Source organism: Alosa sapidissima, chromosome 22 (genome assembly GCF_018492685.1).
Source record: "Alosa sapidissima isolate fAloSap1 chromosome 22, fAloSap1.pri, whole genome shotgun sequence".
In the NCBI taxonomy this organism is placed as follows: domain Eukaryota; kingdom Metazoa; phylum Chordata; class Actinopteri; order Clupeiformes; family Clupeidae; genus Alosa; species Alosa sapidissima.
The window spans coordinates 27,370,318-27,386,556 of record NC_055978.1 but is presented as its reverse complement, the minus strand read 5'-3'; the positions used below and the strand labels follow the sequence as shown (position 1 = coordinate 27,386,556).

General features: G+C 42.5%; 1 protein-coding gene across 1 annotated transcript in view; it reads right to left on the bottom strand.

Annotated features, from left to right (window-relative positions):
* The window catches only part of arhgef39 (Rho guanine nucleotide exchange factor (GEF) 39), a 28,135-nt gene extending 23,249 nt beyond the window's left edge, over positions 1 to 4,886 (bottom strand). Inside the window, exons 1-3 of the mRNA XM_042079355.1 lie at positions 4,726 to 4,886; positions 2,356 to 2,523; positions 1,557 to 1,651 (exon numbers count right to left, since the gene is read on the bottom strand). Coding sequence (XP_041935289.1) covers positions 1,557 to 1,651; positions 2,356 to 2,511 — 251 coding nt within the window. The 5' untranslated portion in view covers positions 2,512 to 2,523; positions 4,726 to 4,886. The remainder of the gene's footprint in view (positions 1 to 1,556; positions 1,652 to 2,355; positions 2,524 to 4,725) is intronic.
* Positions 4,887 to 16,239: the final 11,353 nt, after the last annotated feature.

The window sequence follows — 16,239 nt, the reverse complement described above, 5'->3', positions numbered from 1 at the left end:
GAAACCACCCCTAAAGTATTGGCATGAACATATATGAAGACAAAAATAACTATTTTTGGACAGGCCATTGCTCAAATTGGATGGGTGCTTCAGTAAGAATGCATCAAAGAGGAGCAAAGCTCTAGATCCCAATGATTTTTTTTATCATTAGTCAAGCACAACCATTTCTGAGTGAATCCAAATTGAAAGGGTGCCATTGCGCCTCATCCTCACTTCCCTGCCACCCCGAGCACCACCACCACCACCTCACGGCTCCAATAGCTGATCATAATGATGATACATGGTGATAGGTTTCCAATTTAACCAATACATCAGACTTGGAGATTCCACTCTCCATCTTCATTGTGGAGAGCAGCATAAGGATGCCTGTCAGTCTTGCACTGATGGAAGCCTTAGGGAGCCACTGTGATTCATTATTCAAACTGTAAATAATTTTCAATCAGCCAGCCGGTGATAAAGCCCTGCTTGGCTGTTCCAAAGACTATGTAAAACTCTGATCAGAAGCTCTGCTCCTCAAAACGGTGCAGAAACGCATGCTGGGGTGATGTCAAGGTTGATGAGGTAGACCTCGCTCTCGCCAAAAATATGCCTTTCCAAAAACAGCAAAAAGAAACTCATTGGGCAGTCAATGGCAAATCCAGCAGGCACTTTGATTTAATGCGGCCAGGCTAGAGCCTGTTTGCAGATTTGTTTTCTCTAGAGCCACTGAGAGCTAGGAGATGGGAGCTGCTCGTTTGCCAGTAACTATTTGCTCAGATGTGTGCGGCTCGAGCGCATCAGAACGCATGATGCCTCATCAGAACTCGGCGCCAGAGCCAGCTCATCCACAGCGCTCTGATGAGCCTCCCATTAACCAGCATGGACTTCTGGACACCTGCGAGTTCATTTGCTGTTTGTTTTTCCACAGGCCGGCTCGTGCAGATCAATGCCAAGGCTACACTTGAGGCCGGTTTTGTTATTTCATCTGCTCCTTCTCATTTCGCCCCATCTCGGGCTTTTCCTTTGCAGCTTCTGTTGCACTGGCCGGCCGGCCGCAAACCAAACTTCCCTCGAGCTGAGAGTCTACAGGCCCAGAGACTGGGCCTCATGAATTAGTACTAAGGCTCCACCATTAAAAGAGTAAGCTTTAACCCAGGCACATTGATTTCTGAAGCCTGTCAAACTGACCCTCCACAAAAAAGGGAGTTCTAAAGAGGTTGCAATAGATGAGCGTGTCGAATCCATAAACAGGTCGGAGGTTTTCTGTGTTTTTCAACCGCATTTACAAAATAATCTTTAGTAAACAGAGCAAATAGACAGGGAGGCTTTAGGAATAACACTTCCCTAAAGCAAGCTGAAAACATTCCAAAAAGCCTTTGGAAGAGGTCGGCTATGTTTTTTGATTCGTGCTCAGCATTGATTCTCAGTCCAATTTGTATGAATAACACAGGACAAGAAAAGCCAGACAATCTCCAAGTTGATCTCAAACTTTGTTCTCATACCAGACACTTATTAATTGCCCCCCCACCCCCACCCTCTTCACGGCTTATGTAGTTAATTATTTAAAGCACACTTACTGGTTTACCAAATGAATGGATTTAATTGAACTGAAGATGCTCTCTCTAATGTCCTGCCTCAGGGTTCCTTTGGCCTTCAAAATCTCCACAAAGTACTGTAGAGAGAAGAGGAACAGAAGGAGGAGAAAATTAAATCTTTTTCCGAACCTCTTGTGTGTGGCTCTTCATCTTGCAGAGCCAGACACCTTATATAGATACCCTTGAAACAAAGAGAGAAAGAGGTCTTAAGAGAGGGGAGAGAATTCTACATGGCTGACATCTCAATTACCCTTAACAACTTAGTGTGGTGTGTGGAGTTTAGCTACTTCAGCATTACCAGGGGGACCGGATGGGGGTGGGGTGGCCAAGCAAAGCATGGAATATGTAATTTCTCACAAATTGGGTTTGCTTTAGATAATCAAACGATTAATTAATATGACACATATGCAAAGCTATACCAAGAGGTGTGGGTGGGAGTATGATAAGTGTCATGCAGTGCATCACAAGGTACATTAATTAAAGAATGAGTAAACAACATCAATGTAAACAACTATCAATCCTCTGAATTTATGTGAAAATTATTTGTATATACGGTAATTATATATTTTATATTATATAAAATCACTAATAGGTCATAGAGGACACCACACAAAGCTGTGAACATGGGTGTGATTCAGTTGGAAGATGAACACAATCACATAGAAAAACACTGACGGCTTATAAGCATGAGGTTGTTGGTCGCATCCAAATCGTAATCAAGTGACCATTGGCTACTGTGCTCACTGTGTGAGTCCTAATATCTCAGGAGACATCCACTGACCGTGGTGACCAGCTCCAGTTGCTCACAGTAGCGCTGCTCAGTCTGGACGAGCTCCCGGCCGGCGCAGCTCCTCTTCTTCTCCCAGCGCTCCCTCTGCTCCTGGATGCTGCGGGCACCGGTGAGGCCGGACGGGTGTGGGCTCGGGGCGAAGCTCATGGCTGCTGGAGACTGAGACCACAGGACAGACAAACAGGCTGATCTCAGATCAGAAAGGGTTGCAGAACACACACATAGCTCATATTTTTTTTTTAGTCATTTTGATCGAAACTCAGCCCATTCTGATATGGGAATCATTAGTTACAAACCCTGTATTAGATTTTTGTCTGTGTACCAGTTCTCACTCAATGCCCCAGAATCATTTCTGCATTGCGCTACTGATAGCAAAAAATGAAGATGATGCGGTATCAGGTGAATATACTGGCTACTCTTTCTGACAAATATATAAACAACATCTAGACATGGGTTAAGAAACAGGGTAGGGACAGAACCACACCATGATCTCAAAGCAAGTAAACACACAGAAATCAAAAGCCCATGTGAGCTTGTGGAAAACAATTACACCACACCATGCACTGCAGCCGTTCCCACGAGCCCCATGCACGATTCACAGAGCAGTGCTCAGTCCGCATTGCTCTCTGGTTTATCAGCATAAACCCCGGCCCCACACCACCCCTGCTCACCCCTCCACCCCACCGCAACCTCCACCACCTCCCTGCCGCTGCCGCAGTCTGTGCTGTATGCTGTCCCTCTACTCAGGGGTGTCCTCCCTGCACTGCCTCATTAGTGTCATCTCTAATAGAGCAGTGGGGCTATGGAGTGGGCCGAGACCACCGCTTTAGCAGCAATTAACCCCTGTCCGGCCCCGCGGGAGCCTTGCGTCAAGCACCCGCTAACACACTGTAAACAAGCCAGTCTGATCAACGCCAACAAGCAGGGAGGAGGGGGTCAGGAAGAAAGGTCCCTCTCTACACTGAATGACAAGATGGCTGACATCAGAAGCCTCTTATTCTTGCTTTTTGTGCCATGGCTAGTGGCTGACTGCTTAAGACAGAAGCAAAAACACAGGATACTATGGCTGGGGTATTCCCTTCTTGTATAATTATTACTAAAATAGCTTGAGTATTCCTCTCTTGTATAATTTGCATATTACTTTAAAACAATTAACTGAGCAGGTCTGCTTGACACCATTTAAAGGAGGCAAGAATAGATTGCATTTTCAAATATTCATTCTGGTGTGAATAATGTACTAATATCCAAACATAATCTGAAAGCATAATGCAAATCATCATGAACACCATACTATCATTTACTATAGTGTCCCCCACCCCCCAGTTCTACATACTGCATCTTTAAGTAGGCTACTTTTGCTCTGTAATAAACCAATGCAAAACATTGCTGATGGTCAAAATGACTACACTGACAAAAGAGCAACACAAGCAGCATTCAACTCTCATCAGTGCCCTTTTGAGTCTTGAGTGCTGATCTTTCAGTGTTTCTTTATTCATCCATCATGATAAAAGGGAACTCAATGATGTACCAGCTCCTACACACATTTGAAATGTAGGCTAGTGTTGCCACTTAGGCCAAGTCTGTGGATATACCTATAGCCTGCATTTGGTTTATTATTCTGACAAACATTCACAAAGCGGAAATTTAGAAAGTCAAAGCATTCTTGTGTTGTTTTCTGCAACTCCTGAAAACAGTCTGATCTCAGAGTGGATATGCCAAAGTGGGTTGTATAATTCATCTCTACATGTATGGGAAATGGAGACACAACGATGTGGGGCATTCATTTAGCATAAGGTAGGACGCATACACAAACACAGAACGAGATGTTAGGCTACTCATCACACAACATTAGTCGGTAAGTTCCCCCGCACATATGCTCGTTCAACCATCAAGCTAACACGGTAGTGAAACGATACTAAATGGTCAACAGACGAAGTTTGACTACAAAAAAGCCTCATTAACACTAGGCTACTAACTAAACTTACCCACCGTTACAAGTAACCAATCACTAGATATATTGTAACAAAATCATCGTGGCGTGTTTTGCTCCTCACAGTTGGTAACAATCAGCGTTGACACACATACTAGGGTGAAAAGAAATATCGTAATGCTAGAACTATTATTGGCTGTTTTAGTCGTGATAAATTGCCTCATCATAACCCTCTCCTTGCTAACGCTGCAGTGCTAACAAACCAACATTTAGTCGCGTAAGCTCTCGCACAGGCGTTGCAAACTTGAAGATTTTTCGTCATTGTAGCCATAAATACTAGCCTACATCCTAAAAAGACACCTCAATCACAGTTTGCCCAATTCTAATTGATTGCATTTGTGTAGATTCTTTATGTTTGCGAACAAACTGACCTGTCTTGCCTTTCAAAATTGAATCCAAGCGGGCTTTTCAGTTTTTCCGGGTTTACGTCAAACACCATTGGCTATTTCTCGAGACCTCGGGGAAGGAAACCAAAGGGAACATCGAAACCGCCCAGCCCACTAGTGTGACGATGGCGCTCCCTGGGAAGCACACAACTCCCTCTCGAAGCACAGCAGTTAGTTAGGTGACAGTGTTTGCAAGCAAGTAATAATAGCAGTTGTATATGATAATATATTGTATCCTGGAATAGTATCATAGAAAGTGCAATGGGACATGGATATATTAGCCTATGTATCTCTATGTATGTCTAACCACTGTGATAGTCAGCAACATTTTAAACCATGCTGTTGCCTTTCTGTGTCAGTGAAAATCCATGTTTTGTTTTTTTGAAAAAGTTTAGCCTTTTTTACTGTTTTGCCTTCAAAGTTATTTACCATCTAGCTGGAAAAGAACATTCTTGTAGTGACTTTTGCTCTGCAGGAGTCTATAAGGGGAATTTATACTCTAGATGATACATCTTAGGAAATGAAGGAAAGAGAAAACATATCTCAGCAAATCTGTGCTAATTATGAAAATGAGTGGGTAAGATGAAAGTGATGCCCCCTGATCAGGCGTGGAACAGTAATAGCCCTAACTCCTCAAAGACAGTCCCTTGCAGATTAACAAATCCGTGTGGACCATGGACCATGCAAGTATAGGTATTAACTTAGTTTTCTTTCATTCCCCCCACCTCACAACCTCTGCAAGTGCTTGAGTGCTCCATGATTGTGCACAGCAGGAACACTGACATCTAGTGTTGTTTGGACTCTGATTCTTTTGAAATAATGGCCACAGCCTTAAAATCTCCTTAAACATGAGCACGTAAGTTCCCATAAAACCTTTGTCAGCGTCTCACTTTTTTTTCTGCCAAGTGAGTTGTCTGTGTCAGATGTCTGTGTGAAAGAAAACATGACGTCGCTCTTAATTAATCTTAACACGACAAAAATCAATATTCATGAAAATAAACCACATGATAGGCACAAACAAAAAAAACAGCACAAAACATAACAATGATAAACATATTAAGAATTACATATTTTATGGCAGTTAAAAAACAGCCAAATCTGGTGCAATTGTACATAGTACAGATTGTAATCAGCTTATATTGTATGTGTTAATTATCTGACCTTTGTATTAAACTTTGAAAGTATTATGTGGAAACATACTCTGTGTTGTATCTGTTGCATCGTTACAGAGGGAACATTACTCAAAGGCAAGCAGTATTGTGAAGTGTGGCGTCCCCTCAATGGTAAGCAGCACTGTAGTTTATGCATTGCTTGCTTGCAGCTCTGTTTGTGCAACAGTGGTACATGACAGACTGAAAGAAGAGGATGATGTTTTTACGTAAATGAAAGGAATCAGCACTCCAAACACATGGATACATTATTTCGGATTAATTAGATCATCACAAATACATGTGATAGCTTCTCCCAAGAATATGATAAGCATGTTTGAGTAGATTTTGAACTGCCTTAATGTAGTCAACACACAATAAACAGGCATTCACAAACACTGGCTGCACACAAGAGGGGATGAGCAGCCGTGGCCTACTGGGTAGCGTTTCGGACTTGTAACCGGAGGGTTGCCGGTTCGAACCCCGACCAGTAGGAATGGCTGAAGTGCCCTTGAGCAAGGCACCTAACCCCTCACTGCTCCCCGAGCGCCGCTGTAGCAGGCAGCTCACTGCGTCGGGATTAGTGCTTCACCTTCACCTCACTGTGTGTTCACTGTGTGCTGAGTGTTTCACTAATTCATGGATTGGGATAAATGCAGAGACCAAATTTCCCTAACGAGATTAAAAGAGTATACTGTATATACTTACTTATACCAGAGACTTTCTAATGAGGAGACACATCACTCAAAAAATCCTCCATAGAAACGCCAATTTTTTGTTTGTAACGCCAATATGGCCGTTGTCTACACATATCCCACCCCTTCCTCGGCAAAACGTCGACATGTGAATACATTGAGCCAATCATGTGGTGTGATGTGAATACATTGAGCCAATCATATGGTGCGTTGTGAAGACATCTTCCCAATCATGTGTTGTGAACTCGCCGCTGGAGCAAGATTGGTGTCGTGAAGCCTTGCACACGCGCATTTCTGCTGAATAGGATGCCCGATGAGTGGCCAAAAAGCGTTGCTATATGACTGCCAAGTGGAGGGACTTGCCTAAAAGGACTTTGCTTATACTAATACATATGAAAAGCTTAAAGAATAAAATAAATCAGTAACTGAAGAACCTTGTGTAACTCCTGGATTGAGTGATACTATTGGTCCATTATACTGACTATCCATAGTACCCATATTAAGTGACATCTTTATCAGATGGCCAATAAGTACTATAAAGTGAACATAGCAAAGAATTTGCACTACAGTATCTCCATACTGATAAAAAGCATGTTTAATTAGTATCTCATTAAAATGTATGATGATTTTGGTTGGCCCATTCTTTATTGTTTTTTATTATTATTTTATTGTGTTTCTAGAGAATTTGGTATTATAATAATTGGCCCCTAAACAGACCTGTGCAAATTAGGCCCCTTTTTGCCTGTAGGCTATTGAGGCATGAACAGTAAGAGACGCTACAGACAAAGGGCCCTTTTTACCTGAGGAAAGGAAAAAAAATGTATGAGTGTCAATAATCTACACAAGTAAAGCAACTCTCCCAAGGTTTTTCAGGCCTGTGGTGCATTATTCATGTTCACCGTTGCCAGAGGACTCTTAATTGACCCTTGCTCCTTGCTAAAACTTCATGAGATGAAAGAATGCAATGTTTTGTAATTCAACTTTTGAGTCCATCTCACTCCAATCCAATAGTATTGGATTCCAGGTCATGCATTATTCAAAACATGAGGGGTTACCTTGGCTTGAAGATGTCATGAAGAACTATGCCTAAAGTCTAGAACAAGGTGAATCATGTACCCACAGACAGAAAGGAGCATCATCATAATAAACAGTGCACAGAGTCAGGCGGCAGGTGATGAAACCTATCCTAATGGAGAAAAACTCATTTCCCACAATTTTGTCTTTAAAGCCAGCAATGCTCCGTCATGTCATCTAAAACAACACCACCCATAATTGTATCACATGTAACCTTAACCATAGGTGCTAAAAGAAGGGGAATGTTCTGGTCACATTTCTTTCATAAAATCTTTGTTTCCCTTTAAGAAAGTAGGACTTGTTGGTTTTAATTAGTGTGAATTTTGATATGTTCAAGGTGTTATAGCAGTTGTTTCAGCATTCTCTGGGGTAGCATCTCCAGGCTGAGAGAGGCTAACCCCTTTTAGCCTCTAATTACTGATCCACCTAGAAGCTGTGCTGTCATACCTCCACTGGACTTCTGCGCAAGTACTCACAACTTTCCGAAAGTTAAACCTTTAATTATATGGCCATAACAGCAAGTAATAGATTAAGCCATGGAATGGAAATGAAGTTGTGGACAGAGGTGAACAAACAAACAAACCCCAAAGATTATGGCAAACAATACAAATGGAGGGAAGCTCTGCCCGGGATTTTCAAAAGCAATTTGCAGTAATTGCCTGTGGTCTACCTTTGGTGGCCTTGATTAAAGCTCTCAATCAGCCTCCACAACCTGGCACTCCATACTTGTCAGTGTTCTGTATGTTTGAAAATGGTGAGCTCATTAAAGTGAAATGACTGTTTGGCCCTGGGAAAAATAATCACACGGAAACAAATAGACACACGCACAAAAATTGAATGACACTCCAGTGGTAGAGGACCATTGAACAAGCGTTGTGTTGGCAAAACCCAGTGGTTTTCATGGATAATGATAAACTGTCATGGCTGCAATTACGGCAAGCAGCGGATGGGAGGGTTTTATGCGTGTCAATGAGGTTTGCTCCTAATTGACGATAGGGGACAGTAGCTCACTCGAAGGCTGTCACTCAAACATCAAGCGTCAGAAAGAGTTGCTATTGCTATTTGTGTGCATGAGGTAACATTGGGGAATTGTTGAGAGCTGTCCATGCAGTACATGGAGGTCCGCTGCTCTCTCTATAGTATTGTTCCTCCCAGTTATATATGCAAACAGGAGGAGATGATATAATGATCTCCAGTCCATGCACTGTGCAGTGGCTGTCAGTCTCTCAATGGAGAAACGATTGAAAGTGAAACCAGTGCTGAGGGAACGCCACCCTGCAGTCTACTGCCAGGAAGTGTTTAAGCTCATGGACTGAGTGGGACTTTACATTCAACTGTTGGCCTTGCCATTAGAGGAATCATTTGTTAAAGAATTCAGTAAAGATCAGAGTTATCACTAATAGGTGCGGTGACTTTAAACGTACATCTTCTTTATACACTGGGGAATGTGTTATTGTGTGTGTCTTACTGAGATGGACACAGGGCTGGCATTGCTGTTTGAGGAGCTTAACAAGTGCACAGACCTTTAGGATTCTACTGAAGTCAACCGTGACTGCCAATGAGAACAAACACAAGCTGCAAATTCCTTTTCATTGCAACCTTATTTTTAGCTTTCTTTTATCTCATCATAATTGTTTTATTCTCTAGAGGTATTTTGCCTTTTATTTCAAAGTGATTGCATGCAAAGAAGGTTTGAGAGTGTCTTGTTGCTTATTTCATTTGTACATATTATTAGCTCTCTGCTGTTCCTGAAATGTCAGTTTTAATTACTGCAATTCATTCTCCTTTGAACGTGATTGCACGATACATTGCAGCACCACCAACACAATGCCACCTATAATATGCAGTGGAGAATCCTGGTGAATAGAGCAATGCATGTTTTGGATACTATAACCAAGTTATGTTGGTGTTATTAGGTCATGTGTGGCCAAAGATATGACTCCCTGCTATGCTATAACTCCCAATAGTCAGTTGTTGGTATATTGGTTGGTATATTCCGGTCTTACTCAAAACTACTGCGACTAACATCATTTTAGTACCCAAAGAAAGTTTATCCTTCCAAATGGAAGTTTGGTTATCCAAATATAGATCCCAAATGCTTGGACAAATGCATACTGTATGTGTCGTCAGATTGCATGATCAACATGAAGAGCTAAATGAGAATTTATTGTCCAAATGTGGGCTAATGTTCCACCAGGTTGCTGAAATACTGGAGATATCTGTGGGCGACAGCATCCACCCATTCACCCTCACTTTGAAAAGCACGGGAAGTTTCCATGTCCTAGTATGCCCATCCTGTGGCATCCACATTCAAGAATGTGTTGACAGCATTGAAGTGTGTGCTGGGTCAGTTTCGTTATCATCGCAGATCTCGTTTGGAGAATTACCCTCCCACTCCATTTCCTGAATACGCAGCCAGAACCAAGGTGCTTTACTCTCCTAATGATTCCTCCCTGTCTCGGAGTATCTCCCCACAGCTAAATCCCACTACGAGCTCCGTGCCTTTAAACTCAGCAGAAAGCCTATTTACCAGCAAATTAAAGCGCTGCATCGCCATGGCACCGGATTCTGTGCATTCGGAAAACAGGGCAATTACTTGGAAAGAGTTTGCCAAGGGAATAGTTCTCATCGCATGAGAGTGGGTGCAAGACTTGCAAGCAGTCACAAATTTGAGGTTTACATACACAGACACAAAAGCTGTGCGTACACTCACACACAAACCTCTCTCTCTCTCTCTCTCTCTCACACACACACACACAGGGAGAGAGAGACACACACAAATGTGCACAGAGTAATATATGGAGAGAGAGGCAATGTGAATATCAGTTTGTATAGACAACTTTAACAATTAAAGCAACATAAATTGTACAGCCCCAAACCCAGGCACAGGGATAGGGAGCGGGGGAAAGCCTTGCAGGTTCATTACATCATGGGTGGAGAGAAGCCGCTCCCGGTGCATGCGTGGCCACGGATGGCCGGGCTCCAGTGGGGATTACTTTGTTGTCTTTGTTTAGGGTGTAGACTGGTGGGCCCATGGGACAAGATGGAAGCGGGAGGATTGGTGAGGGGGGGTAGAGAAGGGAGGAAGTGGGAGCTTCATCTTTCCGACTTCGTGTTTCTCCATCCCTCTCTCCTCCGGGCCAAGCGCTGCAGCGCAGCTAAGAAGCTTCTAGAAGGCAGGACGTGCAAAAAGCCGTTTCCCAGTGTGCATTCCCTTTGGAATGCCTTGCCTTGGGATTGACTCCAAAGTGGAGGCAAGGATGGGGATGCCAGTCACTCAGGGACTGATCTTACAGCGTACGTGCTGTATCTGAGTTTTAAAAGCAAAAGTTTTGCTATTTGATTGAGTGTGGAAGTTCTTTATGAATATGCTCAGAATTACTGCTGTTTCTCCTTATTTGTCCTGAGCAGATGTCATGGAGTTTGTGTAGGAACACGAAACACTCTTGTTAAGACGTTACAATTCTTTACCTTCACATTTGAATGAATTGGGCTGTGTGCCTTAATTTCTATAATCTTTTTTTTTTTTCATTTTCTACGAAAAACATAACGATGGAACAAGTCATGGCCTTAAATATCAGACAATGTCACATCTCCTGTATAATTACTCAGTCTGAATGCTACTGTTACTCTTTAGATTTAAAACTACCTTCCACCACAAAACACTGAATATGCTCACAATAGACCGGCACAGAAATCAAATTTAGTTTGACTGAAAAGATATGCTTAAAAGTGATGAGCTTTAGACTAAGGCTTTCTTTACAACACAACTAAGTGGATTTTTACCATGACTGCCTGTAAAAGTGAATTCCTTTGTGCTTGCATCGTTGGCCTTGCTGTCCCTTTAGTTGCTATGCCATTGACTCAAATTATATATCTGGTAACCCATGTGCCCCCCGTTCAGATAGCTTTTGACTGCAATAAATTGCCTTCTGAATTTCCCCCTCATAAATGGCTCTTAAATCGAGATCTTGAGTGGTCTGATGATGTTTTAATTGTAACTCTCAGAATGTATTAGCCATGACCTACAGGCTTTTTGTGGCAGCTTCCATTCAATATGTATGTGTGTTCCGACACCTTAGGGTTTAAAAAGGTTAATTAACCTCTGGTGGTAGACCTTTCCTGTGCACTTAACTTGGTCTATGTCCTGATAGTGCCATTAACCCATGCCCTGGCCCTTTCACCTGCTCTATCATTACACATATAAAACCCATTAAAACTTCCCATTGATTTTTTTAGACTTATACTTTTTGAAAAGCTTGTTAGCATTTTTCATGTTCTGGGAGGTGAATGCCACATTTTGAATGTGGGCAGGAAGAATTACAAATAAAAGCTCTTAATAGGTGGCCAACTTCCATTTGCATGTCCAAATAAGTGGCTTTTCATATCAGATGATGACGGCATCTACAAAATGATCTGTTCTGTTGGAGCTGCATATTTTTAAGTTGCGTACGATCATCTGGCTTTTTCATTTTATTAAATGCAAAGTGTAATTGACAGCTATGGAGTAACAATTCAGGATACAGAAATGACAACACTAGGCATGGACTCCTCACAACTGGCTATGTCTTAATTAGACTGACTGGAACGTGCTCCAGCAGTAAGGTGTGAGTTTCCAAATGAAGACAGAGTGCAGATCAGTGTGATGGAGAAGCAGAGGCATAACAGGCGTGGCATCCCAGTTAACAGAAGCCACACAGAAACCCTTGCTCTGCCTAAAACAATAAAGCACAATTAGTGTGGGAGAGCTGGGGCTTGCTGTTTGTTCTGTTATCTAGGCAACAGCATTGATTAGCACTTCAGCAGTCTCTGAATTAATGAAGTAAAAGCTCCAATGAACAGCTACTCAGTGCTCCAAATCATCAGTGCCCATGCAGGTGTTTCAGAGAGATTGAGCCTGAAAATGGGGGGCACAGGTGCAAAGAAACCCTCACACACCACACTCACACTCACACCACCCGACATTTGAGGTATCTCTAGAGTAATCACTGAAATTGACAGGGTTCCAGTTTATGTAACTTTGAACTAACTAACTAGTGAATTGCTTTTGCCAGTTGTTGTTGAAATTCAAATCCGTCCCATTTGAATGAGTAATTCTGTCTTTGGGAAACAACTAAGATGCAAACATGCCTGAACTAAATTTATAATCCATTCATAATAAGTAGTGGTTCTCTTGTATGTGCCCCAAGAAAAGACTGTCCCTTTCAATGGCCAAAACCTAATGACTACCCCTTTGAAGGGAATTCAAAAGACTCTGGGATCCCTACCAAACCAGCAGGTGACTCCTAAAACTGCAAAAGCAACAGCTGGATACAGCTCCCTGCATCTATATTGGCTATTGATGTCAACTTAATGCAGTGTTCTGCAAGCAATGCCAAGGACAAAAGACAAGCGCTGCCATTAATTGCAGCCTCTGCCTGTGTGGAGGAATAGATGTGTGGGAACAAAGAGGAACTCCAAAAAAAGGTATAAGATGAAGTTAAATTAAAGGGAACATTTCAACAGTGAAACTGAGGATTAGTAAAACAAAAGGCAAACAAAGGGTTTGGCTATCATACAGAGGATTCTAAGTCTTTCTTTTTTCATGGACATTAAAGCAGTACAGTCCTGTTCAGGTATTCTGTGAGTGCTAATGCCAACATCACAGGTTCCTAAAAAAAAAGACTTTTAAATACCACCTTACCCTGACCACTTCTGTGTGAGTGGACTCTGCTTGACCAGCCTTTAAATCTGGAGAGTCTGCTTGAGATTTCAGCGGCCGCCCTGGTTTGCTTTTTTGCGCGCGTTAATTCCAGGCACACACAGCCTGTAACAATGTGACAGGTGGGACGCGCGGCAAGACAGCGAGCTCGTGAAGGTTGACTCTCATTAGGCCCACAAAAGCCCCACCGACAGGCACTTGCAGCTGCTGCACCTTCATCTGCACCTGCATGGAGACACTAGAAGAGGCGGAGGCAGAGAGAAAGAGAGAGAGAAAGAGAGAGAGAGAGAGAGAGAGAGAGAGAGAGAGAGAGAGAAAGAGAAAGAGAGAGAGAAAGAAAGAGAGGGAGAGAGAGAGAGAGAGAGAGAGAGAGAGAGGGTTTTCGGGTGAGTGGTAGAGAGAACGCTCTTTAAGTCTGCTTAGAGTCTTGATTTCTGCCCAACAGAATCAGCAGGGAAACATCCTATCCGCAACCGCCTAGCAGACCTAACCCCTGTGTGGAACGGCCCTGACGCACTGCGCGCGCCATACCATGCATTTTATATTCTCTAATCCCAATTAAAGTCCAGAAGGAGAAAGAGAGGAAGAATCAAAAGGAAAGCTGTCCCAGAGATGAGCCGAGGGGTGGGGTGTGTGTGTGTGTGTGTGTGTGTGTGTGTGTGTGTGTGTGGGTGTGTGTGTGTGTGTGTGTATGTGTGTGTGTGTGTGTGTGTGGTGATGGTGGGGGGTGAACCAATTATTTTGAAGGGTATTAAGTCATCAGATTTACTTTTATCTTGATTGCATTGTGGAAGTCGTGCATAATTAAAAGGGGGAGCTTATTAGGAAAAGATGATTAGGCAAATTACACAGGTGTCGAATGCATTTTTCATGATGAATTTTGCTGGGACAATCCTGTATTTCCATCTGTTCTGCTCCGATCAGAACGTCACTACTGGGGGAATTAATGTGACGGCACAATAAGGGGCAGACTGAGGACCAGCAGAAGCGCAAAAATAAAAGAGTAAATAAGACTTGGGGGCTCACACAGCAATAAACATAAACAGGGAATTAACATTTTTAGAAACAGCACAATCATCACCAGGTTTATGGCTAATTTGCTGAAATAGCTCGGTTTAATGGACACAAGACCTCGGTTTTATGACCGTTCTGCGCAAAGCCCCACTTTGTCCATCATGCAAATGTGTACATCAATATACTGAGCTCATTCTCAGGGTACCACAGGTTTGTGGTCTTTTGTAGTTATAATTAAGACAGTGCTTCCATTTGGCCTCCCTCAGGGACCAAAGGTGAGGGAGCGTCTGCAATCTCCGATTTCTTTGCCGCCTCGTCTGTTTAATGGCAATCAATTGAAAGGCAGTGTGACGCTGGTGCTCAGCATCAGCTCTTAAACTCACTTCACCTGGATTACTTCATTTTTGCAGAGCACAAGCCCTGCAGTTGTAAATTGAATGAAAAAAATACATGACAAATAATGAATATATATTTATTATGAGTGTCTGCTGTCACTTTTTACGCATGTTATTTAGTTTTAAACCAGGAGTTCGTATTTTATAGTAAGTTAATCCCAGGGACCAAGATTTCTCTATTCCCTTCATTTTGGCTGCCTTGCTTTTCATGGCCCAGTCCTCCCCCCGTTTCCCAGTTCCCCAAGGACCACTTCAAGGACCTCTTCTGATCATTAGGCACACACATGGTTTTGATTCTCACCTCCTGCACCTGTGCTACTGGTGACTCCTTATCAGGGATTCCTGCTCCTCCACTCTCTCCTTCTCTGTGGGCTAGTCATTAATGCTCTCTGCTCACTCCACGTTCCTCAGTCAAGTACAGCAGCCCAGATGTTTGGCCAAAGTCTGTTCTACACGTTGTTTAAATTGGTCTCAAGTTATGGGCCACAGTGGAATCCAATTTGAGCTGTGCTTAACTTACATTTATCTAACCCCTCATGTTATTAGCAATTGGATACGGCTGAGAATTCGATAATTTGTTCCATGGCAGGGTCTGAGAAAGAAATGATTCTGTTATGCAGTTCACTAAGAGCCTAATTGATAGTACTCCATTACCTCTGAGTGACCACAGATGAAACAGAGTTATGATACCAATGTCAATGACAGACAGAGAGCGTTTGATAGATGGATGAATGGACAGACGTGTGATCAGAGAGTGGAAATTGGACCTGGCTTGTGTCTCTTGGCACCCACTGAGGGTGGTGGCAAGCTTGGTAAACACCCTGATGCCATTCCCATTTCATTTTCCGCAAAGCATGAAATTAAAGCTATTTATAGCCTGGCTGATAATTACATTATAGTTATTCCGTCGTGATTAGATTTCTGGTTTTTATGATACAATGTCACAGTTTTAATTAAAATGTCTCTCAAGCAACCTAGTCAGCCAAATGGACTGTTTGCTCATATGCGCTCACTGGGCACTCCTGAAGCTTTGAGGGCCGCAGCAGTCTACATACCAATTCTGATGTACCCAAGAAGACAGAGACTGAATGAACAAGTTACATTTCAGTTATTTAAACCCATTGGTGGGGTTTAAATGTTTGTATATTTGGAAAACCTAACATTTGTTGGACATCTTGCGAATGGTTGTATAAACATACACATTACATTACTAATGCAGTCCATTTTTGTAAGGTCATGTATTATAAAAACGTATCAAATATTATAATAGAAATGCATACAATACATTTTTGAAAATTCCATCAATTGTATCACATATATCAAAAATGTCTTGATATGATAATGACATAAGTCACTGTCGGTTGAAAGACTGAATGCACTGCTAATGAGAATCCAACTCCTTGAGTGTCGTACAGTAGGAAAGTTAACAACTCATGCTTGCAGTAATGCAGGGGAAGTAGACCCAAAAACGT